The sequence below is a fragment of the Salvelinus fontinalis genome, chromosome 5 (assembly GCF_029448725.1).
Source record: "Salvelinus fontinalis isolate EN_2023a chromosome 5, ASM2944872v1, whole genome shotgun sequence".
Taxonomy (NCBI): domain Eukaryota; kingdom Metazoa; phylum Chordata; class Actinopteri; order Salmoniformes; family Salmonidae; genus Salvelinus; species Salvelinus fontinalis.
In genome coordinates this window covers 49,978,141-50,005,304 of record NC_074669.1, presented here as the reverse complement: position 1 = coordinate 50,005,304, position 27,164 = coordinate 49,978,141, and the positions used below count along the sequence as shown (strand labels likewise).

Below are 27,164 nucleotides of genomic sequence, written 5' to 3'. Positions count from 1 at the left end.
GCCTGCAATGACAACAAGCTCAGTCCGATGATGCTGTGACACACCGCCCCAGACCATGACGGACCCTCCACCTCCAAATTGATCCCGCTCCAGAGTACAGGCCTCGTTGTAATGCTCAATCCTATTACGATAAACGCAAATCCGACCATCACCCCTGGTGAGACAAAACCGCGACTCGTCAGTGAAGAGCACTTTTTGCCAGTCCTGTCTGGTCCAGCGATGGTGGGTTTGTGCCCATAGGTGACGTTGTTGCCGGTGGTGTCTGGTGAGGACCTGCCTTACAACAGGCCTACAAGCCCTCAGTCCAGCCTCTCTCAGCCTATTGCGGACAGTCTGACCACTGATGGAGGGATTGTGTGTTCCTGGTGTAACTCGGGCAGTTGTTGCCATCCTGTACCTGTCTCGCAGGTGTGATGTTCGGATGTACCGATCCTGTGCAGTTGTTGTTGCACATGGTCTGCCACTGCGAGGACAATCAGCTGTCCGTCCTGTCTTCCTGTAGTGCTGTCTTAGGCGTTTCACAGTATGGACGTTGCAATTTATTGCTCTGGCCTCATCTGCAGTCCTCATGCCTCCTTGCAGCATGCCTAAGGCACGTTCACGCAGATGTGCAGGGACCCTGGGCATCTTTCTTTTGGTGTTTTTCAGAATCAGTAGAAAGGGCTCTTTAGTGTTCTAAGTGACCTTAGTTGCCTACCGTCTGTAAACTGTTAGTGTCTTAACCTGTCTAGGATGAGTGTGCCGCTAGCGGCACTCCCCCCCCACCCCCACTGAAAAACCAGTGCCGCGAAATTCAAAAAAAATATTTTTTTTAAATATTTAACTTTCACACATTAAAGTCCAATACAGCTAATGAAAGACACAGATCTTGTGAATCCAGTCAACATGTCCGATTTTTAAAATGTTTTACAGAGAAGACACAATATGTAAAGATGTACATCTATTACCTAAAAACACATTAGCATAATCCACCATCTTTTATTTGTCCACCAACACCAGTAGCCATCACCAATTCGGCTAAACTAAGATATTTATAGCCCCTAACCAAGAAAAAAACTCATTAGATGACAGTCTGATAACATATTTATGGTATGGGATAGGTTTTGTTAGAAAAAAGTGCATATTTCAGGTAGATGGCATAGGTTACAATTGCACCCACCGTCACAAATGGAATAGAAAAACTACTTAGAGCAACGTGTTTACCTACTTACTAATCATCAAACATTTCGTAAAAATACACAGCATACACGAATCGAAAGACACAGATCCTGTGAATACAGACAATATTTCAGATTTTCTAAGTGTCTTACAGCGAAAACACAATAAATCGTTATATTAGCATAGCACATAGCACATAGCAGCCCAGCATTGATTCTAGCCAAAGTGAGCGATTAAAAGTCAACATCGCCAAAATATATTAATTTTTTCACTAACCTTCTCAGAATTCTTCAGATGACACTCCTGTAACATCATATTACACAATCCATATAGAGTTTGATCGAAAATGTTTATATTTAGCCACCAAAATCATGGTTAGACAATGTGAAATGTAGCTCAGCTGGTCAGAAAATGTCCTTGATAGACAATTTAATTCTTAATACAATTGCGGAATTACATTTTTTAATTTATCCTTACTTTTCAATACAGTTTGCGCCAAGCGAAGCTACGTCAAAAAACATGGCGTCCTAAGCCACTAAAATGTTTCGACAGAAACACGATTTATCATAATAAAAATGTCCTACTTTGAGCTGTTCTTCCATCAGTATCTTGGGCAAAGGATCCTTTCTTGGGAGTAATCGTCTTTTGGTGGAAAGCTGTCCTCTTGCCATGTGGAAATGCCAACTGCGTTCGGGATGAACTGAAAGCGTGCCCAGCTATTCACAGCGTTAAAGAAATAAATGTCCCAAAATCGCACTAAACGGATATAAATTGCTATAAAACGCTTTAAATTAACTACCTTATGATGTTTTTAACTCCTATAACGAGTAAAAACATGACCGGAAAAATATAACAGGCTAAACTAACGCTTGAAAAATAGCAGGTCGATGTCCTCCACGCGCATTACGCAGCAAGAAAAGAGTTCCTACCTACAGGGTTTTTTTATTTATAGGGCCTGTGAACGCGCAATCGACCCCATTCAAATCGTCATCACGTAAAGGCATCCAGGGGAAGACGTAAGCAGTGTCCGTATAGTCATAGCAATAACAGTGCCCTTTTAACTGACTCCAGAACAGTGGCCAAAATTTCTGAAATCTGACTCCATGTCAGGGAAATTGCTGTAGAATGGGCTCTGTTCCACTTAGAGACAAAATTTCAACTCCTATAGAAACTATAGACTGTTTTCTATCCAATAATAATAATAATATGCATATTGTACGATCAAGGATTTTGTGGGAAGCCGTTTCAAAAATTACACGATTAGCATAAATAGTCTCAACAGCGCCCCCATCCTCAACAGGTTAACAACTGTTCCACAGGTGCATGTTCATTAATTGTTAACAAGCATGGGAAACGGTGTTTAAACCCTTTACAATGAAGATCTGTGAAGTTATTTGGATTTTTACTAATTATCTTTGAAAGACAGGGTCCTGAAGAAGGGACGTTTCTTTTTTTGCAGAGTTTATTTTAATTGGTCTTACTCGGATACCATTTGACTTAAAGGGACAGTTCATCACAAAGTTAAGATTTAGGTTAGTTCAGGCCCTTTAGGGTTAATGTTTTTGGAGCTCAAAGTTGGTCTTATGTTGCCCTCATTCCAGGCCATTGTGTAGATCCAGCTATACCCATCAATCAAAAATAAGGAAGATGTGCACCATATAATTTTTATCTATGTCTGTATGACGTGTAGTTTCTCTCTCCTCTTTCTTTCTTTCGGTCTCTTTCTCAGATGAGGAACAGGGCCACTTTGAGATAGACAGTCAGAGCGGAGAAATACTGAGCACGGAGCTATTCACCCAGAACGCCAAGACCCAATACACTCTGACAGTGGTTGCCACAGACAATGGAGTTATCCCCCTAGAGGAGACCGCAGTCATTCACCTCCAGGTGCCCTGACCTTCCTTTTGCATAATGGGATTGATATTGGCCCAGTTCTCACGGAGTAGTACTATGACATGCCTCTACATGTTTGTAATTTACCTTTACCAGTTGCTCTTGTCCAGGGTATCATGCAATTAAGATACATTATCTTATAATATGTAATAGACAACTGATGATTACTGTGGATGGTTTGGAATTCTAGTGTAATTACTATAATTTAGTAGCATTTGTGACATGATTTGCACTACTTGAGTCTGCATTGGCAATTAGACATTTAATGGTTTGAATTGAAGTTGAATTCAACCCATTTCCAGGTTCAAGCTGCAGAGAAACAACACGGCGGCACCCACCCCCAAAGTGTGCGACTCTTCTCCGTGAGGGAGGACACCAAACCCGGCACTGTGATCGGCTCCGTCCACCACTCCCCATCCCCAACAACCAATGGCAGGCTACGTTACTCCATCGCCGAGGGCGACGGAGTCCTTCACTTCGGCCTGGACAGCTCGTCCGGCGACCTGTACCTCAACCAGCCACTGGACTATGAGTCTACAGCACGCTACTTTCTGGTTGTACATGGCGAGGACGCCACCAGACCAGGGACGAACGTAACTGCATTTGTGAGCATAGCGGTGGAGGACGTGAACGACCACGTTCCCTGGTTTCCCTGCGAGGTGATCACGTTGGGGTTGCTGGAGGACGTAGAAGTCGGAACGCGTGTGATCGCCTTCAATGCCAAAGATGGCGACGGGAGCCTGGCCAACAGCGGCCTGCGTTACTCATTGACCTTTGATCCTGAACTGGGCAGGTCAGGAGGGTCATCGTTGTCCTCCACAACATCATCATTTCCTTTCCGCATCCACCCACTCACCGGCACTCTCACCACGACCACTCCCCTGGACCGCGAGAGGACCGTGAGCTTCACGTTCATGGTCACCGCCACCGACCAGGCAGCAAGGGCGGTCGACCGCAAGTTCGCGACTGTGACCGCTCAGGTGTTCCTGCTGGACGTGAATGACAACCGTCCGGCGTTTGTCTCCCAGGACACGGTCCTCGTGATGGAGGATGCAGAGGTGGGGAGCCTGGTGCATCGTGTGGTGGGCGTGGATGATGACGTGGGTGAAAGCGGCCAGGTCACCTATTGTCTTGTCTCTGGGAACAAGGAAGGGTTCTTTACTTTGGAGGAGAAAACAGGTATGCTCTTGGTAGTATTTCGATGAATGACGAAAGTATGATTCTGGAAAATGTATGAGGAATCATTTACCTCACTACAGTCTTTCCGTAGTTTAATTTCCAGGCGAAGCACAAAGGCACCCAAAGCAAAGCATCCAGGTAGTCTAATGAATCACACTAAATTCTTCCGCTGCTCTGATGTTCGCTCCATACTTTAGTCTGAGACTGCCATCAATTCATTTGTTTGTGTTGACAAGGGGCGTTGTACAAAAAGTCCTCAGAGATTGGATTGTCTCTAACCAATCAGAGTATCAAAGCCAATGATGAATTTTCAAACCGCCGCTTTACCCCTGTGTGTTCTGGCTCTGGTCTGACCAACCTAATTGGTGATTGGACCAATCATACGGCGCTGAATGTGTTTGCATTCGGTGAAGCGGTACTCAGATCCAAACTCATTGCGAAGAATAAAACCAATGTCCTTTGGCGTAGCGTTTGGCCAGAGCAAGGAGTCTGGGTAGCCAGGCAAACATCCAGATCCTCTGACATCAATATTGTCAAATTAATCCCTGATCGATGAATCACTTTGCATCCTAAACAACTGCAAATGATGTGATCATGGCTCGATTCTGCGCCTTGCCTTGCTCTAACTGATCCCTTCAGACACACTGAATCTCTAGGTGGGGGGTAGCAGCGCTAGATAGTTTCCCGCCCTATCAATACAATGGGAGGGGAACACTGCCACAGTACATCAGTCTCAACTTGCCTCTTCTCCCCCCGTAGGTCTGCTGTACCTAGCATCCCCTCTGGACTACGAGCTCCAGACCTCCCACTCCCTGACCATCCAGGCCTCGGACCAGGGGCTCCCCTCCCTCTCCTCTATCCAGACCCTGATGCTGGAGGTAGGGGATGTGAACGACCAGCCTCCTCTGTTCCAGCAGGACGTCTACACAGCCAGCGTTGCCGAGAACAGAGAGCCTGGGGAGAGCGTGGTCACTGTGTCCGCCACAGACAAGGACTCTGGTACGTGCCACTCTGGATACTGTTATTTTTTTCAAATTGTGTTTCATTGTTCAGTTCAGATGGAGAATACAGAGCAGAAATACAGAGCAGAAAAACAAGTCACACAGTTTTCTCTCCATTTGCAGTGCTTCAATTATTTATAGGAGATATTGTTCTGCGCTAGCTAGTGCCTCATCTCAAAGGAAGAAGTAAGCTTTGTCTGAGCCAAAAGGGTCCATAGGGAAGTAGCCTCATGTTTCTGTAGCATAAGGCAGTTTGGTGTAGAAGTACACCCCCTGGAGATCACAAGGCCTACCTACCCCCTTACCCCCAATCCATCTCCTTAATGCGACGTGCCAAGCAGAGGCATCAGGTCCCATTTTTAGAGTTTTTATGAATCGACCCAGGATCAAACCCCCAACCTCAGGGTGGTCAGGACAAAGAACAATAGGCAGAATAGTTCTCTAGATAACCTAGAGCCCACATCACTCATTGTAGACAAACCCATCCACAGTTTAGATGTACACAGTGTCACATTTCAGTTTAGCCTCTAGGTGGCAGCATCAGCATATCTTACCTTATCTTACAGTTGTTGTGCTGAGTCTGATCTGTCCTTCGATTTAGTGGTCAACAAACACTGCTGATTATCCTTTCTAACCCAAAATCCTGACCATAAAATTGCATTTGATAAAATAACCAAGTTGGCTATGGTTTGGATTTCGGTTTGGGACTTTTGTTTTTATACTCAATTTTGATTCTTATGTTGCTCTCTAACTGTACACTGTCCAATGGCAGTTTAAATTATTTTTGATATGACATACTGTATCTACAGCAGAAAACACACAGGAATCTCAAATGTTTCCATAAACTATCTCAAATAACTATTAAGTAGGTGCAACTATGTGGTAACCTTGTTTGCCAAAAAGCCACACAAGTCTACCATAACCCCCCCCATTTTCCCTTTCGCCCACCTGTCCATACATGGTTCATGTCAATCACCAGTATATCACACTGACAGGGGCACCATTAACCGACAATCCTCCTCAATCTGTGAGTTTTCAGTAGAGCCCTAGAGGCCTGACAGGTCAAGAATTTCTACTTCTCTGTTGGTCCCATTCCATTAGGGCTGCGTCCCAAATGGCACTCTGTCCTCTACATACTGCCCTATGGGCCCATGGCACCATATTTCCTATGGGCCCTGGTCAAAAGTAGTGCACTACATAGGGAACATGATGCTATTTGGGATGCATCCTTTGGGTTTGATTGAAATTGAGGGAGAGCCGCAGTGCGCTCCCCTGATCTTGTCTTCTACTATTTGTTTTCTCTCTGCACAGGCTAGTTCAAGCGTACATCCCACTGAATTACACTCACGACCCAACTTAATCACGTTCGCACATCCACACGTTGGCCCTTGTTTATTGTAACACTTTTCCCCGCAGTAGCCTGCCATCTCCCAAATCACGTTTCTTAATTGCTCTCCCAAATATTGAAAGTTGAGGAAGAAGGTGAAGCGAGGGAGGGTGTGTGCTCTTTTTCAAACACCAAGGAGGTGTGTGTCTGTGTCTCAGCGTGTGTCCATGTGTGTGTATGTGAGACATTCTTGGGGGTGAGAACCAGTGTCTAAGAAAAGCAAGCAGACAGAAAGCCCCCCGCTCCTCCAGGAGATGTGAAATGTCCCACCGACAATGAGTCCATAATCCCAACCATCTGTGCTAATAGGCCTTGAGTGTTCATCTGTCTCCTCCAATCACCTCTCTCCGGAGTGGCCTGAATCTGTGGCGTGCCTCAATGGCCGCTCTCTCTCTCTCCATCTCTCCCACAATTAAGTTGAGGAAAGTTGTATTGTTTGTTATATATATATTTATTTTTTTGGGGGGGGGGGGTGTTGATCTTTGTCTTTTGCTTCAGTGTTGGAGAAATTGTGAGGAGAGAGAGCGACTGGTTGTTCAGTACTTCACTCCAAACTTTGTAAAAAAAAATGAATGGCCAGTGGCCTTCTTTTACTTATCTCTCCTTACAGTTGAAATCGGAAATTTACATACACTTAGGTTGGAGTCATTAAAACTTGTTTTTCAATAACTCCACAAATTTCTTGTTAACAAACTATAGTTTTGGCAAGTCGGTTAGGACATCTACTTTGTGCATGACGGTGATTTTTCCAACAATTGTTTACAGACAGATTATTTCACTTATAATTCACTGTATCACAATTCCAGTGGGTCAAAGTTTACATACACTAAGTTGACTGTGCCTTTAAACGGCTTGGAAAATATCATGGCTTTAGACGCTTCCTATAGGCTAATTGACGTCAATTGGAGGTGTACCTGTGGATGTATTTCAAGGCCTACCTTCAAACTCAGTGCCTCTTTGCTTGACATCATGGGAAAATCAAAAGATATTAGCCAAGACCTCAAAAAAAATTGTAGACCTCCACAAGTCTGGTTCATCCTTGGGAGCAATTTCCAAACGCCTGAAGGTACCATGTTCATCTGTACAAATAATAGTACGTAAGTATAAACACCATGGGACCACGCAGCCGTCATACCGCTCAGGAAGGAGACGCGTTCTGTCTCCTAGAGATGAACATACTTTGGTGCGAAAAGTTCAAATCAATCCCAGAACAACAGCAAAGGACCTTGTGAAGATGCTGGAGGAAACCGGTACAAAAGTATCTATATCCACAGTAAAACTAGTTCTATATCAACATAACATGAAAGGACACTCAGCAAGGAAGAAGCCACTGCTCCAAAACCGCCGTGTAAAAGCCAGACTACGGTTTGCAACTGCACATGGGGACCAAGATCGTACTTTTTGGAGAAATGTCCTCTGGTCTGATGATATCAAAATATAACTGTTTGGCCATAATGACCATCGTTATGTTTGGAGGAAACAGGGGGAGGATTGCAAGCCTAAGAACACCATCCCAACTGTGAACCTCGGCGGTGGCAGCATCATGTTGTGGGGGTGCTTTGCTGTAGGATGGACTGGTGCATTTCACAAAATAGATGGCATCATGAAGCAGGAAAATTATGTGGATATATTGAAGCAACATCTCAAGACATAAGTCAGGAAGTTAATGCTTGGTCGCAATGGGTCTTCCAAATGTTCTATGACCCCAAGCATACTTCCAAAGTGGCAAAATGTGGCAAAATGACTTATTGCCAACAAAGTCAAGGTATTGGAGTGGCCATCACAAAGCCCTGACCTCAATCCCATAGAACATTTTTGGGGAGAACTGAAAAAGCATGTCTGAGCAAGGAGGCCTACAAACCTGACTCAGTTACACCAGCTCTGTCAGGAGGAATGAGCCACAATGCACCCAACTTATTGTGGGAAGCTTGTGGAATGCTACCCAAAATGTTTGACCGAAGTTAAACAATTTAAAGGCAATGCTACCAAATACTAATTGAGTGTATGTAAGCTTCTGACCCACTGGGAATGTGATGAAAGAAATAAAGGCTGAAATAAATCATTCTCTATTCTGACATTCCACTCCTCTTTCTATTCTGGTTAGAGACAGTTTGTGCTGTTCTGTGAAGGGAGTAGTACACAGCATTGTACCAGATCTTCAGTTTCTTGGCAATTTCTCTCATGGAATAGCCTTCATTTCTCAGAACAAGAATCGACTGATGAGTTTCAGAAGAAAGTTCTTTGTTTCTAGCCATTTTGAGCCTGTAATCGAACCCACAAATGCTGATGCTCCAGATACTCAACTAGTCTAAAGGCCAGTTTTATTGTTTATTTAAACAGGACAACAGCTTTCAGCTGTGCTAACATAATTGCAAAAGGGTTTTCTAATGATCAATTAGTCTTCTAATATGATCAACTTGAATGAGCTAACACAAAGTGAGATTGGAACACAGGAGTGATGGTTGCTGATAATGGGCTTCTGTACGCCTATGTAGATATTCGGTTTAAACTCTGCTGTTTCCAGCTACAGTAGTCATTTACAACATGAAAAATGTCTACACTGTATTTCTGATCAATTTTATGTTTTAATGGACAAAAAAATTGATTTTCTTTCAAAAACAAGGAAATGTAAGTGACCCCGAACTTTTGTGTGTGATAACTGTACAAAACCGTCCACTGTAATCACTGGGCCCGCTAGACAGGGAAGAGAATATATCCCACAGTCACCCCTGACAATTAGTGGTTGAGTTATATTTGTCCCGTGAAAGTGTATGGTGATGTGAACCACATGCGAAGACCTACGCTGGCTGGTTCCTGATGGGGCTGCTCTACCACCCGACCTCTATGTCGGGAGGGCTGGAGGGGCTATAACTAGGTCAGGGACAGCAGTCTGTATCTGTTTGGTACTCTACTAGCAGCACTTTCCCTACTGCCACCTCTCCCTGTTCTTCCTCGAAACCACCAATCTGGGTTGTGTTCATTAGGGCACGCCGTAGCAAAACGTTTTGCAATGGATAACAAGTGTTTCCTATTGGACATGTACCTACCTGTTTTCATCCGTTTTGTGCCTGGGACTAGGGGGAGGCGAGTGAGATGTTGGGGGGGATTCGAGGTTGTGTGCATGGGTGATCCACTAGCATTGAATCATACCGCAGCACTTGGTGGGGCTCTTGTGAAGGTTAGCTAAATATTTTCATTTGTTTTTTTCCTTTATTTAAGTGACAGATCATATCTCGAGGTGATTTACCCCTGTTAGCACTGGTTTCAATCTGGGAATCAGATAAGGCCCCTTGTCCCAAACGCCTCTTTTTCTCCAGACGGGCCCCTAAACATGGCACCGTATTCCCTGCCATTTGGGACGCGTACATGGGCTGACCTAACGAGATGCTAAACGGCGGCGTCAGAGCGGAATGTTTATTAATGCGCACCTAAACTTCAAGTGTGTGTCCCAAATGGCACCCTATTCCCTATGGTGTAGTGCACTTCATTTGACCTATTCTGTATATAGTGCACTACTTTTGGTCTGGTCAAAAGTAGTGTGCTATAAAGGGAATAGGATGCCGTTTAGGACACAACCCAAGATGTCTAAAAGGAGCCAAGTGGAATTTGCTGGGTTATCATCCATCATATTGCCAGAAGAAAAAAGTAGTTCATTGGTTTTGATGGAAAGCATGAGTGAACTTTGGTGGAAATGTTGAAGGCTGGAGCGCTAGACTAGCCGTAGCAAGGGTTGTTAATATTGAAATGGATGGTTTTTATGTGCATACCTGCCATTTATTGAACAATGTCCTATTTATTACATGTTCCTTGTTTTAAATGTCTTTGATTCAAACCATGAGCTGGATGGATGGTGCCATGGCTACGTGCCCTCAGTCTTGATACTGTTTTCGTGTGTGTGCCAGACCAGAGTTAAAATAATGTTTTCTTTCAAATACTTCATTTTTGCTTGATTGAGCTTATGTGGCACAATGGAACCAAAGGTCCAAACCCTGCCTATCTGGCACTCAAGGCAGGCTCAAGCAAACGCTGAAAGTATTTGTAATATTTTATTATTTTGTGTACCATGCATCTGATATTGATGTGAACAGTACTCCACCTGTAACCAACATTGTCCATTCATCTCTCTACCACAGAAGAGAATGCTGCGGTGTGGTACAGCCTGTTGCCCGGGCCGGGCTACGACTTCTTCTCCATCGACCCCCATTCTGGAGAGATGAGTACCACCTCCCAACTGGACAGGGAGCTGCAACAGCACTTCACCCTCAGAGGTTATACACATTACACACAGCAACTCATTACTGTTAAATGTGCAGTTTGTCACTTTCATTTCAGGTAGCAGTGACATCCTCTGTACTTTTTCGTAAATGGAGGCGTTGAGTCAATCTTGAATGATTATTTTTGTGTGTGTGCGGACTGGCTTGTGGTTGGTTCATTGAGTCTCTGGAAAAGGTGAAGTTGCAATGCACATTTCAACAACCGTTGAATTACCATGAAAGAACTACAGAAATATACTGTAACTAACAGTCATAGCGCATTTTGAAAGTCAACCGATGCTCATCTCAATTACACGCACCTGCGCGTGCGCGCGCACACACAGAGTATGTCAGTAACATAAATAATTAGTCACACTCACTTTAGTTGGTTGATATTTAACAAATTGTTTCTCTGCAGTGAGAAAGTTCCACCCAAAGACTGTATAAGGGTGATTTGCAGTTCAGCGTCGTCTAGCGTGCGGGGGGGGATATCTGTCTAGGGGGTGGGGGGCATATCTGGGGATATCAGCCAGAGAGTGTAGCACCATTTTCAAATCAAATTGTATTTGTCACATGCGCCGAATACAACAGGTGTATTCACCGTACAGTGAAATGCTTACTTTACAATAACTGAAGTTAAATAAAAAATAATTAAAGAGCCACAATAAAATAACAGTAATGAGGCTATATACAGGGGGAACTGGTACAGAGTCAATGTGCGGGTTAGTCAAGGTAATTGAGGTAACGTGTACAGTACCAGTCAAAGGTTTGCACACCTACTCATTCCAGGGTTTTTCTTTATTTTTTACTCTTTTCTACATTGTAGAATAATAGTGAAGACATCAACACTATATGAAATAACACATGTGGAATCATGTAATAACCAAAAAAATCTATTTGATATTCTTCAAAGTTGCCACCCTTTGTCTTGATGACAGCTTTGTACTCTTGGCATATATTTTGATTCGTTAAAAATAAATTGGTTTACTACATGATTCCATATGTGTTATTTCAAAGCTTTGATGTCTGCACTATTATTCTATAATGTAGAAAATAGTAAAAATTATGAAAAACCCTTGATTGAGTAGGTGTATCCAAACTTTTGACTGGTACTGTACGTCCCCGATATCTGTCTCTTCATGCAAATGACGAGGATTTTTGGGCCTTGTCTGGTGCCTGAAGTAAATCCTTTGCATCCAACTCACTAATATTTCAAAGCCCCACCATGCGATACGTGGAGACAGTTATCCCATATGGCAGTCCTCTCTCGTTTAGGGCACCTCTCAGCTTGTCACATCTGTTTCCACCATAGGGCTTAATAAAATATCTAGATTTTTTCCCCCCTCTTGCTCATTCTCTCTCCCCCTCTTTGTTGCTTTCTCTTTTGCTCCCTCTGTTTCTCTCTTTCTCGGGTTCTCTCGCTCCCTCATTCTCTCTTTCCCGTGCTCACGCCTTCCTCGCTCTCTTGCGCTGTCCCTCTCTCGCGATTTGCTCCTCTGCTCTCTCGCCACTACACTCTCTCGCCCTCTTTCAATCTCTCTTTTTGTTGTTGTATGGTTCACAGCCAGAGTCATAAAGAACTCGGTCTACCCACTTTTTGAAAGCAACATTATTCACCAGATTTGATGTTGAGGCTAGACGTTACAAGGGTACGTCCAAAATGGTACCTGATTCCCTACATAGTCCACTGCTTATAGGGAGTAGGGTGCTATTTAAGACTCTCAGCTTTGTGGGTAGACTCATGTTCCACGGACTGTTTTATGCCTTGGACTAGGGTATTTTTCGTGTGCTCCCCCAGCCCCCCCCCCCCTTTACAAGAATACAATTACATCCAAAATATGCAATAATATTTTGTGATAAACTGCTTTCAGATGTGCACATGACGATATTTGTACAGTCTGGAGGGAGTTTGAACAATTAAAATCTAAGGAAATATAATCACAGGAAAGCCGTGATGATTTGAAGTCGTGCCAGAATCGACCCGGTGATGATTGTGAAATACCAAGAGACGTCGGGCCAATTTTCCACTGGTACGGTCAGATTAAAACAAGGGGGAAAATGAACCCTGAAAAACAATCTGTTTCATATCAGCATTTTGGGGGGGAGGGGTGGGTGGGCGGGCAGTATAAGATGTTGGTACAATGTAGAGAGAAGCTGTGAAAGAAGTACGTCTTCAGTTATGACTTTCAAAGTACAGTCTATTTTGCTAAGTTATTGGTCTGTTAAATCTGTGAAGGATACAAAACATAGAACTCATGAAATAAAGAAAATCTGTGAAGGAGCCGGTGTTTGTTCATGCCGATGTTTGTGGGGTAAAAAAAGAGCATTCGAATGACTGAAGCGGTGAAAACCACAAAGTTGATCCCTTGCTCCCACCTTTCCAACTGTTAGTTCAGCTATCACATCAAGGAGGGGTGGCACACTGTTGCATTTTTATTCTATTCTCAGTAGTACTAACAGAACTGTCTATTCATCAAACCGCAGCTTTTCTCGAGCAGTGCTTTACTTGCAATGGTCGTGATATATGGCCGTCTTACCTACTGGATAGGATAGGTCTCCAAAATGACACAAATTTAATGAAGAAAGTTTGAACAATATTCAAACAAAGTATTTCAAAAATTCCTTTAAAAAAAATTTAATCCTGGTTGGGGGATTCTGGATTTCCTTCTCGTTCCCGTATGATTCAGGGAATCTTCCAACTGGGATTTCTGGAAAACCTAGGAATTTTGCAACCCTATTCAAACAGGACCTAAACCATACCCTCCTCTCCCTAAACCCTCACCTTCCTCTCCCTGTTGTCCCTCTGCATCATCTCCCTCGTCCCCCTCACCAGTCCAGGCTCGGGACAGCGGCGTCCAGCCCCTCTCCAGCACGTCCACGGTGCTATGCTCGGTGCTGGATGACAACGACAACGTCCCCGAGTTTATGCAGGCGTCCTTTCAGCTTAGCCTGCCAGAGAACCTGCCCCCCGGGGTCATCCACACATCCCAGGCCTCGGACCCAGACCACGGAGCCAACGGCACCATCACCTACGCCATACAGGGTGAGATTCCTAAATGGAGCACCTGTGTTTCAGTGGAAAATTACTTGGTTTCAACCAGATTTAATCTAACCGGAGTGTATTGACTTATCCCTCCAGGCGAGGACTACGGCGGGCGTTTTACCATCCATGCCACCACGGGCGCCGTCAGTACCACGCGGGCCCTCGACCGGGAGGAGCGGCCCAGCTACACCCTCTGCATCCAGGCCAGCGACGGCGGCCAACCCTCCCCCCTCAGCTCCTCCACCCAGCTCCTGGTGCTCCTGCTGGACCAGAACGACAACAGTCCCTCGTTTCACCGCAAGAGTTACCGCGCTTCCTTGGCTGAGGGGCTCCCCGCAGGGGCAGAAGTGCTGCGTCTGGAGGCCCGAGACCCGGACCAGGGCCCCAACGGCGAGGTGACATTCTCTCTGGCCGAGGACACCCTGGGGGCCTTCTCGGTAGAGCCCGCCACGGGCGTGATTCGGACCACCCGGCCCTTGGACAGGGAGAGCCGTGCTCAGTACACCTTCAGTGCTGTGGCCACCGACGGCTGCGCCAGAGGTCCACGGAGCTCCGCCACCGCGGTTACCGTGCAGGTGGAGGACGCCAACGACAACGCACCCGTCTGCACGGAGAACCCCATTGTCGGCTGGGTCACCGTGGAGACGATCCCAAACAAGATTGTCGCCACGGTGACGGCAGTGGACAGTGACCGTGGTGAGAACGGGACTGTGTGGTTTAGCTTGGTGGAAAACAACCCTTTTTTCACCATCAACGGTAAATCGGGAGACATACGATTGAATGGTTCCATTAGTCAGAGTTTCTTGGGTGCTAACCTGCAGGTGTTGGCTGCAGACCAGGGGAGGCCAGCTCTCACCTCTACCTGCCTGGTCCTTATTCACTTGAAGGGAGAGGACGAGCCACTGCACTTCACTGAGACGCTCTACGAAGCAGTTGTGGTGGAAAACAGCAAAACTGGTACGGAAGAACTGCTCTAATATCAGTATATGAAGAACTATTCAAGACAAGTGCATTGATATGTACCAGATCTGGTTTCAACTAGTATTTGTTTTCTATCATATATGTGCTTGATTGAACTTGGCTGCTGCAATGGAGCCAATTGAATAGTCCTAAAAGTTGGGACCCAGCCTGTCTGGCTCTCCAGTCAGGCTCAATCAAACACTTAAGTCTGCTGTGTATGTTCAGTACTTTATCCAAACTCTTTACTGGCGTCACGCTATCTATCAAACCCTTTGAGTTCAGGTTAGGGCTAAAAGCCATTGAGAGATATCTTTTTTTCCATCTCTTCTCCTTTCACCTCCAGGCACGTGGGTGGGAAACGTGGTGGCTCACGACCGGACCGACGACAGACGGCGAATCGAGTACAGCATTTTCAACGGCAACGAGAACGGCGCCTTCGCCATCAACCGACACACGGGTATGAACCTTTCCAATACTAAAAAACGATATTTCTCGTGTGGTCCAGTCGTTAGTGCCACCATCCCCGGCACACATATACCAGAGTCAGAATGTGTTTAAATCCACCTTTTTGATTCACAATGTCTCCCACCTTTTTTGTCTCCTCTTCACTGTCCTAATCTTCAATAAGTACATTTAAAACCCTAAAATAACTTGTTCTCCTCTCCAAAACACTTCTCTGAGGCTGGAATCATAGACATAGCTTAGGCTCCAGTGTGCTTGTTGGCATAAGCCAGCTAGGACTCTTTCCTTAGTTGCCTGCAGCAGGAACTTAAAACCATGCTTGTCTTTTCTTCCTTGTTCGTTTTTCAGGTAATTTTTGGACTCCAGGGACACACCAAAGCCAGAACCTCCGCCTATCCCTGCATCCATCTATCTAGTTTTCCGTATCTCCATCCAGGCTAATAACCCCGGCATTCCAGACTCCTCACATCCATTTCCCAAACAAGACTTTACTCCTTTTTCTTCCAATTAGCACGACTAGCCTCTCAATCCCTTTGGACCATCGCTCGCTCTCTCTCGCTCGTTCATTTTCACGTAACACATTGGGGGCGATGAACAAAGGAAGGAACTGAAGAGGGCGGTGGGACCGTTGGGCAATACGAGCATGGGTGAGGGAGTGTGAATTGGGTGTAAAAACACCAGTAAATCAGCTCAAAGTGACTTATTTAAGAAATCTATTCCCATGCACAAAAAGACATGATCATATACAAAGTTTGAAATAAAAAATAATAGTTTTAGACAAACATATCTGTTTGCAGTCTACAAATTATTTTTGTATTATCTTCTGGCTCCCCGACCATCTGCTCAAGAAACAAATCGGCCCACGGCTGAATCTAGTTGATGATTCCTGCACAATAGTTTCCAGCCCCTACTGGATTTTCTGTAGATGCCTAGCCTGCTTACTTGTGTAAACAACATCACGCTGCTTAGCGAGTACCACTTCCTCCTGATTCGGACCATACCTGGCACAAACTCGGGACCTCTGCCTCACAAACACACATGACCGTCCTCCCTCAAGCATCTTAGCTGATCGCGCCACCTCAAAAGCTAGCTAATGAGGCTACACAAGCGGGACACTCAAGGCTGAGGAGTATGTGTCTAACATCCCCATGTGCTACACTAGCACACACATGAGGGCGACGCTATAGTGGCTATCCAAATTATCGTGTGGAAATCCCCTTTTAGGGTTATTGAAGGCATTGTCTACTACAGCAGTCAAGAGGTTGTTTTCCCATATCCCCCTGTTCAGAGAACTGGAGTTGTATCCCAAATGGAACCCTATTCCCTATGTAGTGCACTACTTTTGACTAGGGCACATAGGGCTCTGTTCAAACACAGTGCACTATATAGGGAATAGTGTGTCTCATGGGACGCATACAGTCTTTGCTGTGGATTATGGACTGCTTGCCTTAGCCAGCATGGATTCATTATGGCCCAAACTCTCCCTGAGCCCCTATATAAGCAGTGTGGCTGAAGTGGAACGGGTGGGGGGGAACATCAAAGTCCAGATTACATTCTTGTTTGGAGACTGAGAGGAATCAAGTTGTTAATGGAATGTGTACATATGTTTTGAATGCACAACTGCAAAACATGGATATAATGTAGTGATAGAATACACGCAGGCGCAACGTAACTCCCTGTGAATTCTAAGAACTTTTTATCATACATCCATCAAACAATCTTTCTCATTTGCACTCGCCCTCTCCATCTCTTCTCCTACTTTCCTGTCTCTCTTTCTGTTCGCTCGCTCGCTAAATCCCTATCTGTCTGTTCCCTCTATTTCTCACTTTCTTTGTCTTTCCACCCCTCTCCCTCTCCCAGGTGACATCACAGTGTGGGACCAGGCCAGTCTAGACTACGAGGCCAACCGGAGGTTCCACCTGGTGGTGCTGGCTGACGGCGGCCCCCTGCGCACAGCCCACTGCCGGGTCACCGTCACGCTGCAGGACGTCAATGACAATGCGCCGGCCTTCGAGCAGGGCCACTACCGCACGGCCGTGTGGGAAGGCCAGGTACACAACACCTACGTCATGCAGGTATGGATTGGAGGCCAGCCAATCGAGTTGTTACTTTGTCATTTTGAGCTAAGGCAGAAAAATAATTTGTCGTTACCAATCAGTTTCTTTTGAGCTAGGTTTCTTCCATCTCTGGAGTTTTTCCTGGGCTTTTGCTTTAATTGATTGATTGAAACATGGCTGTAAAAAAAAGTATTACAATCCATTTCAAATAACAAATGTATAGCATTATTGCGTAGTTTTTCCATTAAGTGTTGTGCGGCCTGTAACAGTCTGAACTGACTCTTGCAAATGTTATTTTTACATTTGCCAATGTGCCATGCTTACGCTGGGTATTGGCTATGTAGAAATAGGCTTCCCTACTCTATAATGCTTTTCTTCCTGTTGTAGGTGTTTGCCTCTGACGCGGACAGGGGTGTGAATGGTCAGATTGAGTACTCCATCTTGTCTGGTAACCAAAACGAGGCGTTCATCATTGACTCTGTGCGCGGGATCCTTGCCACCAACACTGTTCTAGACCGGGAAATCACTTCCTCTTACAAGTACGCTAGCTTACATTACACTTTACGCTACTATTAGTTGTCACTTGCTATGGCAATGTATTGTGAGTTGTGTGTATCTAATCCTACATGCTAGACAAAAGATTTCAGTGCCCTTGAACGGGGTATGGTAGTATGTGTCAGGCACACTGGTCTGTGTCAAGAACTGCAACGCTGCTGGTTTTTCATGCTCAACAGTTTCCTATGTGTATCAAGAATGTTCCACCACCCAAAGGACATCCAGCCAACTTCACATAACTGTGGGAAGCATTGGCGTCAACATGGGCCAGCCTCCCTGTGGATCGCTTTCAACACCTTGTAGAGTCCATGGCCTGATGAATTGAGGTTGTTCTGAGGTCAAAAGGGGGTGCAACTCAATATTAGGAAGGTGTTTATAATGTTTGGTATACTCAGTGTTTTTCTATACTGAACAAAAATATAAATGCAACAATTTCAACAATTTTACTGAGTTACAGTTCATATAAGGAAATCAGTCAATTTAAATAAATTAATTAGCCCTAATCTATGGGTTCCACATGACTGGGCAGGGGCGCAGCCATTTGTGGGACTGGGAGGCCATAGGCCCAGCTACTTGGGAGCCAGGCCCCGTCAATAATAATTCGTTTTTCACCACAAAAGGGCTTTATTACAGACAGATATACTCCTCAGTTTCATCAGCTGTCCGGGTGGCTGGTCTTAGACGATCCCGCGGTTGAAGAAGCTAGATGTGGAGGTCCTGGGCTGGCTTGGTAACACATGGTCTGCGGTTGTGAGGCCGGTTGGATGTACTGCCATAGTCTCTAAAACAACATTGAAGGTGGCTTATGGTAGAGAAATTAGCATTAAATTCTCTGGCATCAGCTCTGGTGGACATTCCTGCAGTCACCATGCCAATTGCACACTCCCTCAAAACATTAGACATCTGTGGCATTGTGTTGTGTGACCAAACTGCATATTTTAGTGGCCTTTTGTCCCCAGCACAATGTGGACATGTTTAATCAGCTTCTTGATATGCCACACCTGTCAGGTGGATGGATTATCTTGGCAAAGGAGAAATGCTCATTAGCAGAGAAGTAAACACATTTGTGCACAAAATTGGAGAGGAATAAGCTTTTTGTGCATATGGAACATTTCTGCGGTCTTTTATTTTATTTTCTTGAAACATGGGACGAACACTTTGCATGTTGCGTTTTCTATATTTTTGTTCAGTATATATAATATATGTCTATCGATCTCTACGTCGTCTACCTACACTGGCTAGTTGGAGTCCTAGTAATGTAATGGTGTGCGTTTCCTTGTGGTGTTGTGTTCCCAGGTTGGTACTGCAGGCGTCAGACAGGGGTAGCCCTCCCCTTAGCAGCACCGCCACCGTTCGGGTCCAGGTGGTGGACATCAACGACAACAGCCCGGCCATTCCCCCCATGGAGCCTGTGGTCATAGCAGAGAGTAAGACACCACCTCTCTCAAATGGCACCCTTTTCCTGTTACAGTACACTACTTTTGACCAGGGCCAATGGGGTAACCATTTTCAGTCTAAATTTTCTAATCACATAAAAAAATAAAAGTTTGTTTATTTAAAGCATCTTCACAGCAGGCCAAGATTTGGTAGCTGGCACTGAAAGGAAGTACCTCTTTGTAACAGTCCCACGGGCTGTTGTGCCTGAGGCAAAGCTCTATCCTAATGCCACTGTCCTGAAGGAGTGAAGATCACTTCCTGAAACAAATTGCTTGGGAGACAAGACCAACCAATGAGCAAAATTAGTTGAAATCGGTATTTCCAACCAAAAGACGTGTTTTCAATATCTTTCCAATGTATTTTCCTCATAAGGCAGTTCCCAGCCCTTCACTGATTCAGCTAACCAAAGTTGTTATGATTAGTTGAATCAGGTGTTATAGCAGAAGTTTTTATTGATTGACAGAGACTTTCAAGAGAATTGTCAACTTGAGATAATGTTTCAGTTTAATTTGTAATTCTAAAAACCTGTAGAGATGATGTAGGAACCGTACACACAATTGCTCTTCGGCTCAGGCCAGGCCAGTACCCCCTAACAAGTTGTGTGCGTTTGACTATATAGACTATTTGGTACTAAATACTTCTTACACTGTTACCTTGTCGGTCACCAGACCTCCCAGTCGGCTACATGGTGACCCAGGTAAGCGCCAACGATGTGGACCTCAGCTCCACCGTGACCTACAGTTTTTTGGACAATGCCAGCGCTGCCGGGAGCTTTGCCATTGACCGCTACACGGGTGTGGTGACCCTGACGCAGAAGCTTGACCATGAGGAACAGACGACGCACAGGCTGGTGGTGTGGGCCTCGGACTCCCTCCACCAGACCACGGCCGAGGTCCTGGTTCAAGTGCTGGATGTAAACGACAACGTGCCCGTCTTCTCCCAGGACTCCTACCAGGTAGCTAGAACTGCAATCGGTTTGGTATTTCACTAACGATGCATTACAAGACAGTTATAGTTATGGAACACAAATCCCTCACCACACACACATCTACTTTGTGGTGAGCCTTTACACATTAGCAAAAAAATATTATATAGGAGGCAGAAATGAAGTCGTTTAAAATGTAAACATGACTGACTCACTGGGAGGATGAGGGGATTTGAATGTCAAGTTGGACAATGTCTGATCTATCCATTTGACACCATTGTACTCCCTCCGTGATGTCTTGTGACTCCAAGTTCTCCTTGAGTCCTCAATGAGATGTTTATAAATGTATTTATTTTCTCCTGGAAATTGACATGAGATGTGTTTGTTTGCACCATCAGGTGAAGTTGCCAGAACTGTCTCCTGCCAACATGTTGATCCTGACTGTGGCTGCCACGGACCGAGACTCTGGGCTTAACGGCAAACTCGGCTACAGACTCCTCTCGTCACCTCTACACGGCTTCTACATACACCCAGACAACGGTAAGCATTATTAGATTTACCAATTAGATTAAAGTTAAATGATGTAAAACAGTACATGAATAGCTTTCATCAGAATTAGCCAGATATAGTCAACTTGCCTGTTCTAATTACAAAATATATATTCTTTAGTATTTTTATTAAAGAGAAAAATGTATGACCGAGATTGGAGGGAGAATGTGTCATTGAAGAATGTGTAGGCCGGATATAACCCAATGCCGACGTGTACATACAGTATGCGTACCAGAGACTACGGCCCTAACTACTGTCCCATCCAGTCCATTCTAAATCAATTTTAATCAAATTGAAGGGTAACAATGGAAGAACTTATTTAGGCACGAAGTCTCTAAAGTGCGAACTCTTGGCAGAGGCCTTGTAAAAATGTTTTTAATGGATCCGGGACCATTCTCCCAATCATACCCAGAGTCCAAGGACGAGTCAGTCAGAAATTCCAAGGCTGAATCTATATGGCTGCTGCTAGGTCTTGAAGAAATAGGCCTAATCCTCCCGCGATGCTACAAAATGTGTTTCTCTTAATTCCTACGATTCAGACTGTCAAAATGTAGTAGGAGAAGAAAAGTTACCGCCACATGCTTTCCAAGGTTCACGTCTTAAGACTGTCTGGTAGCCCGGTTTTCATATTCATCTTTTATATTCCCTTGTTTAAAATTAAAACATTTCTGGCGCGACGCGCTTATTTTACGCATGTTGGCCAAGAAATGGGGGTTTGCGCCAACAGTAAGTATATGCCCAGTTCTGCATGGTTCTACACATCAAGAGTTATTCAGAGTATTCACACTGCCAGTAGCCTCAGTTTCTCCATCCATCCTTTCTCTTTTTACGGGCTTGGATATGTGAAGGAGTGCAGTGGAGGGGGGGAGAGAGAAAAAAGAAGGGGGGAGTGGGAGAGATTGCTGATGAGAGGTCACTAATATTAAGGTCTGCTTCAGAGCCGGATCTGTCCTGTTATATCCAGTCTCGGGAAGCAAAGTCTTCGCCCTCCCCAACCCAACAAGTGAAGAAGACTAATTGAACCCGACGAGGCTAAAAGAGACCACTACATTCTCAAAGCTCTTTTTTTCTTTTCTTTATTGAAACATATTTTTTGGGGGCCACCTTGTTACTTTAGAGGGCCAGCGACTTTAATATCTGAGAAATGTGTTCTCCATGTTTTGTGGTGCGAGTAACTAATGGGAAGTGAAATTTGGATTGTCGTCAATATTAGAATTGAGCTTCTCAGATTCGTGTGTTAATCCTAACTCGAACCAGAAACTAGATACTGGCTCGTTCTTTTGTGTTTCCTCATGTTTCCAGCACTCATATGTTTTAACTTATGTGAATTATGTGTTTCAAGATAAGTTTCAATATTACAGGAGGCCGGGCGATATCCCAAACTGATTGACTATACAGTAGTGTTCTATTCTTTATAATGAAAAATACCAATCTTGCTCGTTTTCAGTCTAAATTTACTGTGCTCACATCAGTAAACTCATTTGATAGTTCAACGTTCTCAAAAGGAACTTCAGCAAAAAGCCTACAGAACGCACTTCTATAGAGAGCATTAAAGACACAATCCTGAATTTGGGTTTCAGTCAAAAGGCGGCCCCGCCACTCGGTTTGCTATAAAGCTGAGGAATCGGGCGGGATAAATGTAATTACGCTCAGATTTCTAGACTAAGCTATGGCTGCAACTCATGAGGTAGTGAGTGATCTTATTCTACTGTACAGGTTTTGCGGTTGCCAGGTCTCCCTTGTATAAAAAAAAAAGTTTTAATCACCAGGGACTTTCCTGATTAAAGGGAAATTCCACCAACGTTGCTCTATTTGATAGGTTGTTCTTTACCATAATAACAGCTAGAGAGCTGTGCGTTATTGACAGTCAGCATGGTAAAGCCTCCCTGATAGTAGCTGTAGATTGAGTGGACAGCTGAAACCCTACATTAGACAATGTTAAAATAGATCAGTTTGAGTGTTTGTCTAATAATTATGATAACATTTTTATTTTTATAGCGCTTTTAAATTCTGCATAGGAATAAAGCAATATCTAAAGGATCTGCAGCCCTTTCACTTGACTAAAAACACTAGTAAGATGTTTTTCACTGTTTTCAAATTGGAGATGATGGCTAACTCCAAACCCATTTGTCTTGTAGGGTCAGTGTTCACCAACAAGCCCTTGAAGTATGTCACCAACGGTAATGTTATCCAGCTCCTGGTGGAGGCCAGAGACTGGGGCGACCCAGTCCGCTCTACAGTCACCTCCGTGGACATTGTGGTCCTGGACGCCAACGACCACACCCCGCTCTTCCAGCATGACGCTTACACGGTAAGCCCCCTTGAGGATACCCCCATCGGCACCACCTTGCTGACCCTCTGGGCAGAGGACCTGGACTGGGAGTACGAAAACACAAACCTGGACTTTGTCATTGCCAGTGGCAATGAGGACAGGAAGTTCTGTATAGAGGTAGGTGCGGTCCAAACGGAGAGCCAGCAGAGGACCGCTGGGAGTCTGGTTCTGTGCCAACTCCTGGACCGCGAAACCACTGAGGGCTACATCTTGACAGTGATAGTTTCTGACCGTGGCTCGCCTCCGCTCAACAGCTCGGCGGTTGTGGCGGTGACCGTAGCGGATGTCAACGACAACGTGCCGGCTTTTGTCAGCGCAGAGTACCACGCTCAGGCCAGCGAGAGCAGCCCAGCAGGCACCAGGTTGGTTCAGGTGACCGCCCAGGACCCTGACCGCGGAACTAACGGTCTGGTCCGGTACGACATCATCTCAGGCAACAGCAAGGGTCACCTCAGGTTAGACCCCCACACCGGCACCCTGGAGGTCAACCACAGTCTCGACTACGAGGAAGACTCCAAGTACGCACTGACCGTCCAGGCTTCCGACGGGGGAGAACCTGGAAACCGTAAAGTAGCTTTCACCGTGGTCTTTGTCATGGTGTTGGACGAGAATGACAACTCACCCTACTTCATCTTCCCCGTAGTCAACTGCTCGGTGCCGGAGAACCTTCCAGCCTTCACCCCCACCTGTTCAGTCCATGCCATCGACCAAGACGCCGGGCCCTATGGCCAGCTCACCTACTCCATAATGTCCTCCTGCTTCATGGACTACGGCAGTGGCAGCCCTGACAGGAAGGAGGCCTTTGCCATTGACAACCTCACTGGGGACATCCACACCCGGCAGACCTTTGACTTCGAGCGGGAGAGCGACTACTGCTTCATAGTGGAGGCCAGGGACAAAGGCGAACAGGCGGCCACCGTGCGGGTCCAGGTGGCCATCGAAGGGGCGGACGAATTCAGTCCCGTCTTCACCCAGAGGCAGTACCGTTTCATCCTCCCAGAGAACGCCAAGGCGGGGCAGACGGTCGGCCACGTTATGGCCATGGACCATGACGGAGGCCTGGATGGCATGGTCGAGTACTCCCTTGTCAACCCCTCACAGTTGTTCTCCATCAACAAAACAACAGGCGCAGTGTTCGTCTCGGGCCCAGTGTACCGCAAGAGAGGAAGTTTTTCCAACGAGGACGTGGTGGAGCTCTTGGTGACAGCCGGCAGTCCCAGAATGGACTCCAGGTCCACCACCAGCCTGGTAACAGTCAATATCTCCAATTCGGCTGAAGCTCTCGTCGGGGTGGCCCTCGGTGTCCAGACAGTCACTCTGGGCGTGTCGCTGGCCATCTTCCTTCTCCTACTCGTCAGTTTCGTGGCCCTTGTTCTGAGGTACAAGACCAAAGAGGCCGCCATCAAGAAGGCCGCTGCCCTTGCAGCCAACCTAAACACCGGCACGTTCGGCAGGACCGGCGGTGCCCAACAGCACAGCGGCATCGGCTTGCGGGAGCTGAGGGCGCCCATCACCATCCGAGTGAAGAGGGAGATATCCTTCCCTATCCGGAACTCTGACTCAAGCGGCCGCGGCTCGGCAGAAGGTGAGACGGCCGAGGACCATGAGATCAAGATGATCAATGCGTACCCATGCCGCAAGAGGGCCGACTCGGCTCAGAGCAGAAGGGTCCCTGACTCTGGCGTGCCCAAGGACTCGGACCAGCTTTCCTGCCATTCAGAGGATGAAAACCCAGGGACGGTCGTAACCACGGTCTCCAGCACATGTCTGGCCACAGGGATGCAAAGCTCCGAGAGCCTCCACACCTTTAAAGAGGAGGGAGGGGGGGAGGGGATGCTGCCGCGGGTCAGGATGAGAGACATGGAGGAAAGCATGAGGGGCTACGTCCCTCTCTCGGATAGCCAGGCCTCGGTGGACGGATCCTTCAGCTCGCTGTTGTGTCCGGAGGAGCAGCTCCGGGGCAGCTATGGCTGGGACTACCTGCTGGACTGGGAGCCGCGCTACCACACGCTGGCCTCAGTCTTCACCGACATCAGCCTGCTGCCCGACGAGGACCTCCAGGGGGGCAACGAGGGCCTGGCGTCCGAAGCCTGCTGCCTCATGCATCCACCACCCCTCATCACGGGTGTGGCGCAGCCAGGCCTCAGGGCCGTGCCCCCCCGGATGCCCCTGCGCAGCATGCACACCCTGACCCGGAGGCCCTCCTACCCCAAATACGCCTATGCGCCCCTGGCCAGGAACACAGGGCTCACCCCGTCTGCCATGACGCCCAGTTTCTCTCCCTCGCTGTCGGTGCTCACACTGCGGACCCCCAACGCCTCCCCGGTGGTCTCAGAGACTGGGCTGGGGTTCTTCAGGCTAGACGCCGGCAGCCTCCTGGAGGGAGAAATACAGGTGTAGACTTGCGGACCTTTTGATATTGACTTTGAAAAATATTGTATGATAGATGCCAAATACTGGCATTTAAATAATTTGGTTCTCAAGCTTATTTTAAATCTGATTTTAACATCACATCACTATTCAATTAGTTTCTTCAATTAGTTTCTCAACATAAAAGATCTACAAATCAATATTGGATCATGTTGAACATTTGGACAATATTCTGTCATCTGGCACATCTATTAGTATGGACATTATACAATGCAGATGCATGGGTGAAATCAGACATTTATTAAATGTGTTTGTACAATTAATGATTTGCATTGTGGTGCATTTAATATTTTCATAACTTGCTTTTGTAATAAGTTATATATGCAAACGCCTGAACTCTGGTTTGCATTGCAATAGCACAATGCAGCACTCTGCACACGAGTGGATGTTTGAATCCACAATTAATAAACAAATGTATGGTTGTAAACATGTTTGTATGCTAAAGACAATGAAATGCATTGTTATAGCTTTTTGACTTGGCAAGTATTTACATTTACATTTACATTTTAGTCATTTAGCAGACGCTCTTATCCAGAGCGACTTACAGTAGAGTGCATACATTTTATTACATTTTACATACTGAGACAAGGATATCCCTTGGATACCGGCCAAACCCTCCCTAACCCGGACGCTATGCCAATTGTGCGTCGCCCCACGGACCTCCCGGTTGCGGCCGGCTGCGACAGAGCCTGGGCGCGAACCCAGAGACTGGTGGCGCAGCTCGCACTGCGATGCAGTGCCCTAGACCACTGCGCCACCCGGGAGGCTGAAGTATTCTTGTTGTTCTGTAATTGTATTATGTCAGAGTACCACGAGCCCATATTCTGTGAACTACTACATTTCAAATACCTACAGTATTTTGAAATGTCATTAACAGCTGTACAAAGAGCCAGGGCAGTTGGTGTGGGACCAGTCTTTTGATATTGATGTGCCCTGATTGTGTACCATAGATACTAACAGCGCTTTTATGTGTGTAACATTTCAAAATGAAAAAAAGTGTTTTCTCTCAATTGTAAAATGTATATAAGCAAAGGTCAAATTTAAGTAGGTTAAACAATGTCCTGCTATCTTTTAGTTCTGATATGGGGCAGTTCTAACTAACTTGAACAACAATTAGTGTACGATTCAATTCTACAATGGTTTGTGACTTTCTCTTCATTCCTTTTCATCGTTGAACTGATTTGTTAATGTGGTTCATAAATTAAACAATTCCAATGGAAAATGTGTGTTGCTTATGGAGCAATCATTTTTCCAGACTCCCTTTGCAATTAGGATATTCTAAATAAGACTAAACTATCACATTTCAGAAACCTATTGATACCACATGGAGAACAAATCCCCATAAGCCTTTATTGTTGTTCTTCACATGGTGGATCATGCTTGTTAAGAAACTGGAAGTCCCACTCTTTAGAAATGTCTTGGAATCACGATCGAATAGCATTTTGGTTCCTTCCAACATTCTTCCACAAACCCATTTTCCACATGGCCACCCTGAGTGTTTCCTTTAACCCAGTGTTGGAGAAGGAGGTCTGATGCAAAACAA

General features: G+C 45.7%; 1 protein-coding gene across 1 annotated transcript in view; it reads left to right on the top strand.

Moving 5' to 3' along the window:
• dchs2 (dachsous cadherin-related 2) overlaps nt 1–26,843 on the top strand; it is a 51,140-nt gene extending 24,297 nt beyond the window's left edge. The window contains exons 8-20 of the mRNA XM_055923808.1: nt 2,888–3,045; nt 3,354–4,230; nt 4,990–5,229; nt 10,752–10,886; nt 13,705–13,914; nt 14,011–14,871; nt 15,218–15,331; nt 17,197–17,411; nt 17,781–17,932; nt 19,245–19,375; nt 20,054–20,340; nt 20,709–20,850; nt 22,998–26,843. Coding sequence (XP_055779783.1) covers nt 2,888–3,045; nt 3,354–4,230; nt 4,990–5,229; nt 10,752–10,886; nt 13,705–13,914; nt 14,011–14,871; nt 15,218–15,331; nt 17,197–17,411; nt 17,781–17,932; nt 19,245–19,375; nt 20,054–20,340; nt 20,709–20,850; nt 22,998–25,591 — 6,116 coding nt within the window. The 3' untranslated portion in view covers nt 25,592–26,843. The remainder of the gene's footprint in view (nt 1–2,887; nt 3,046–3,353; nt 4,231–4,989; nt 5,230–10,751; nt 10,887–13,704; nt 13,915–14,010; nt 14,872–15,217; nt 15,332–17,196; nt 17,412–17,780; nt 17,933–19,244; nt 19,376–20,053; nt 20,341–20,708; nt 20,851–22,997) is intronic.
• Nucleotides 26,844–27,164: the final 321 nt, after the last annotated feature.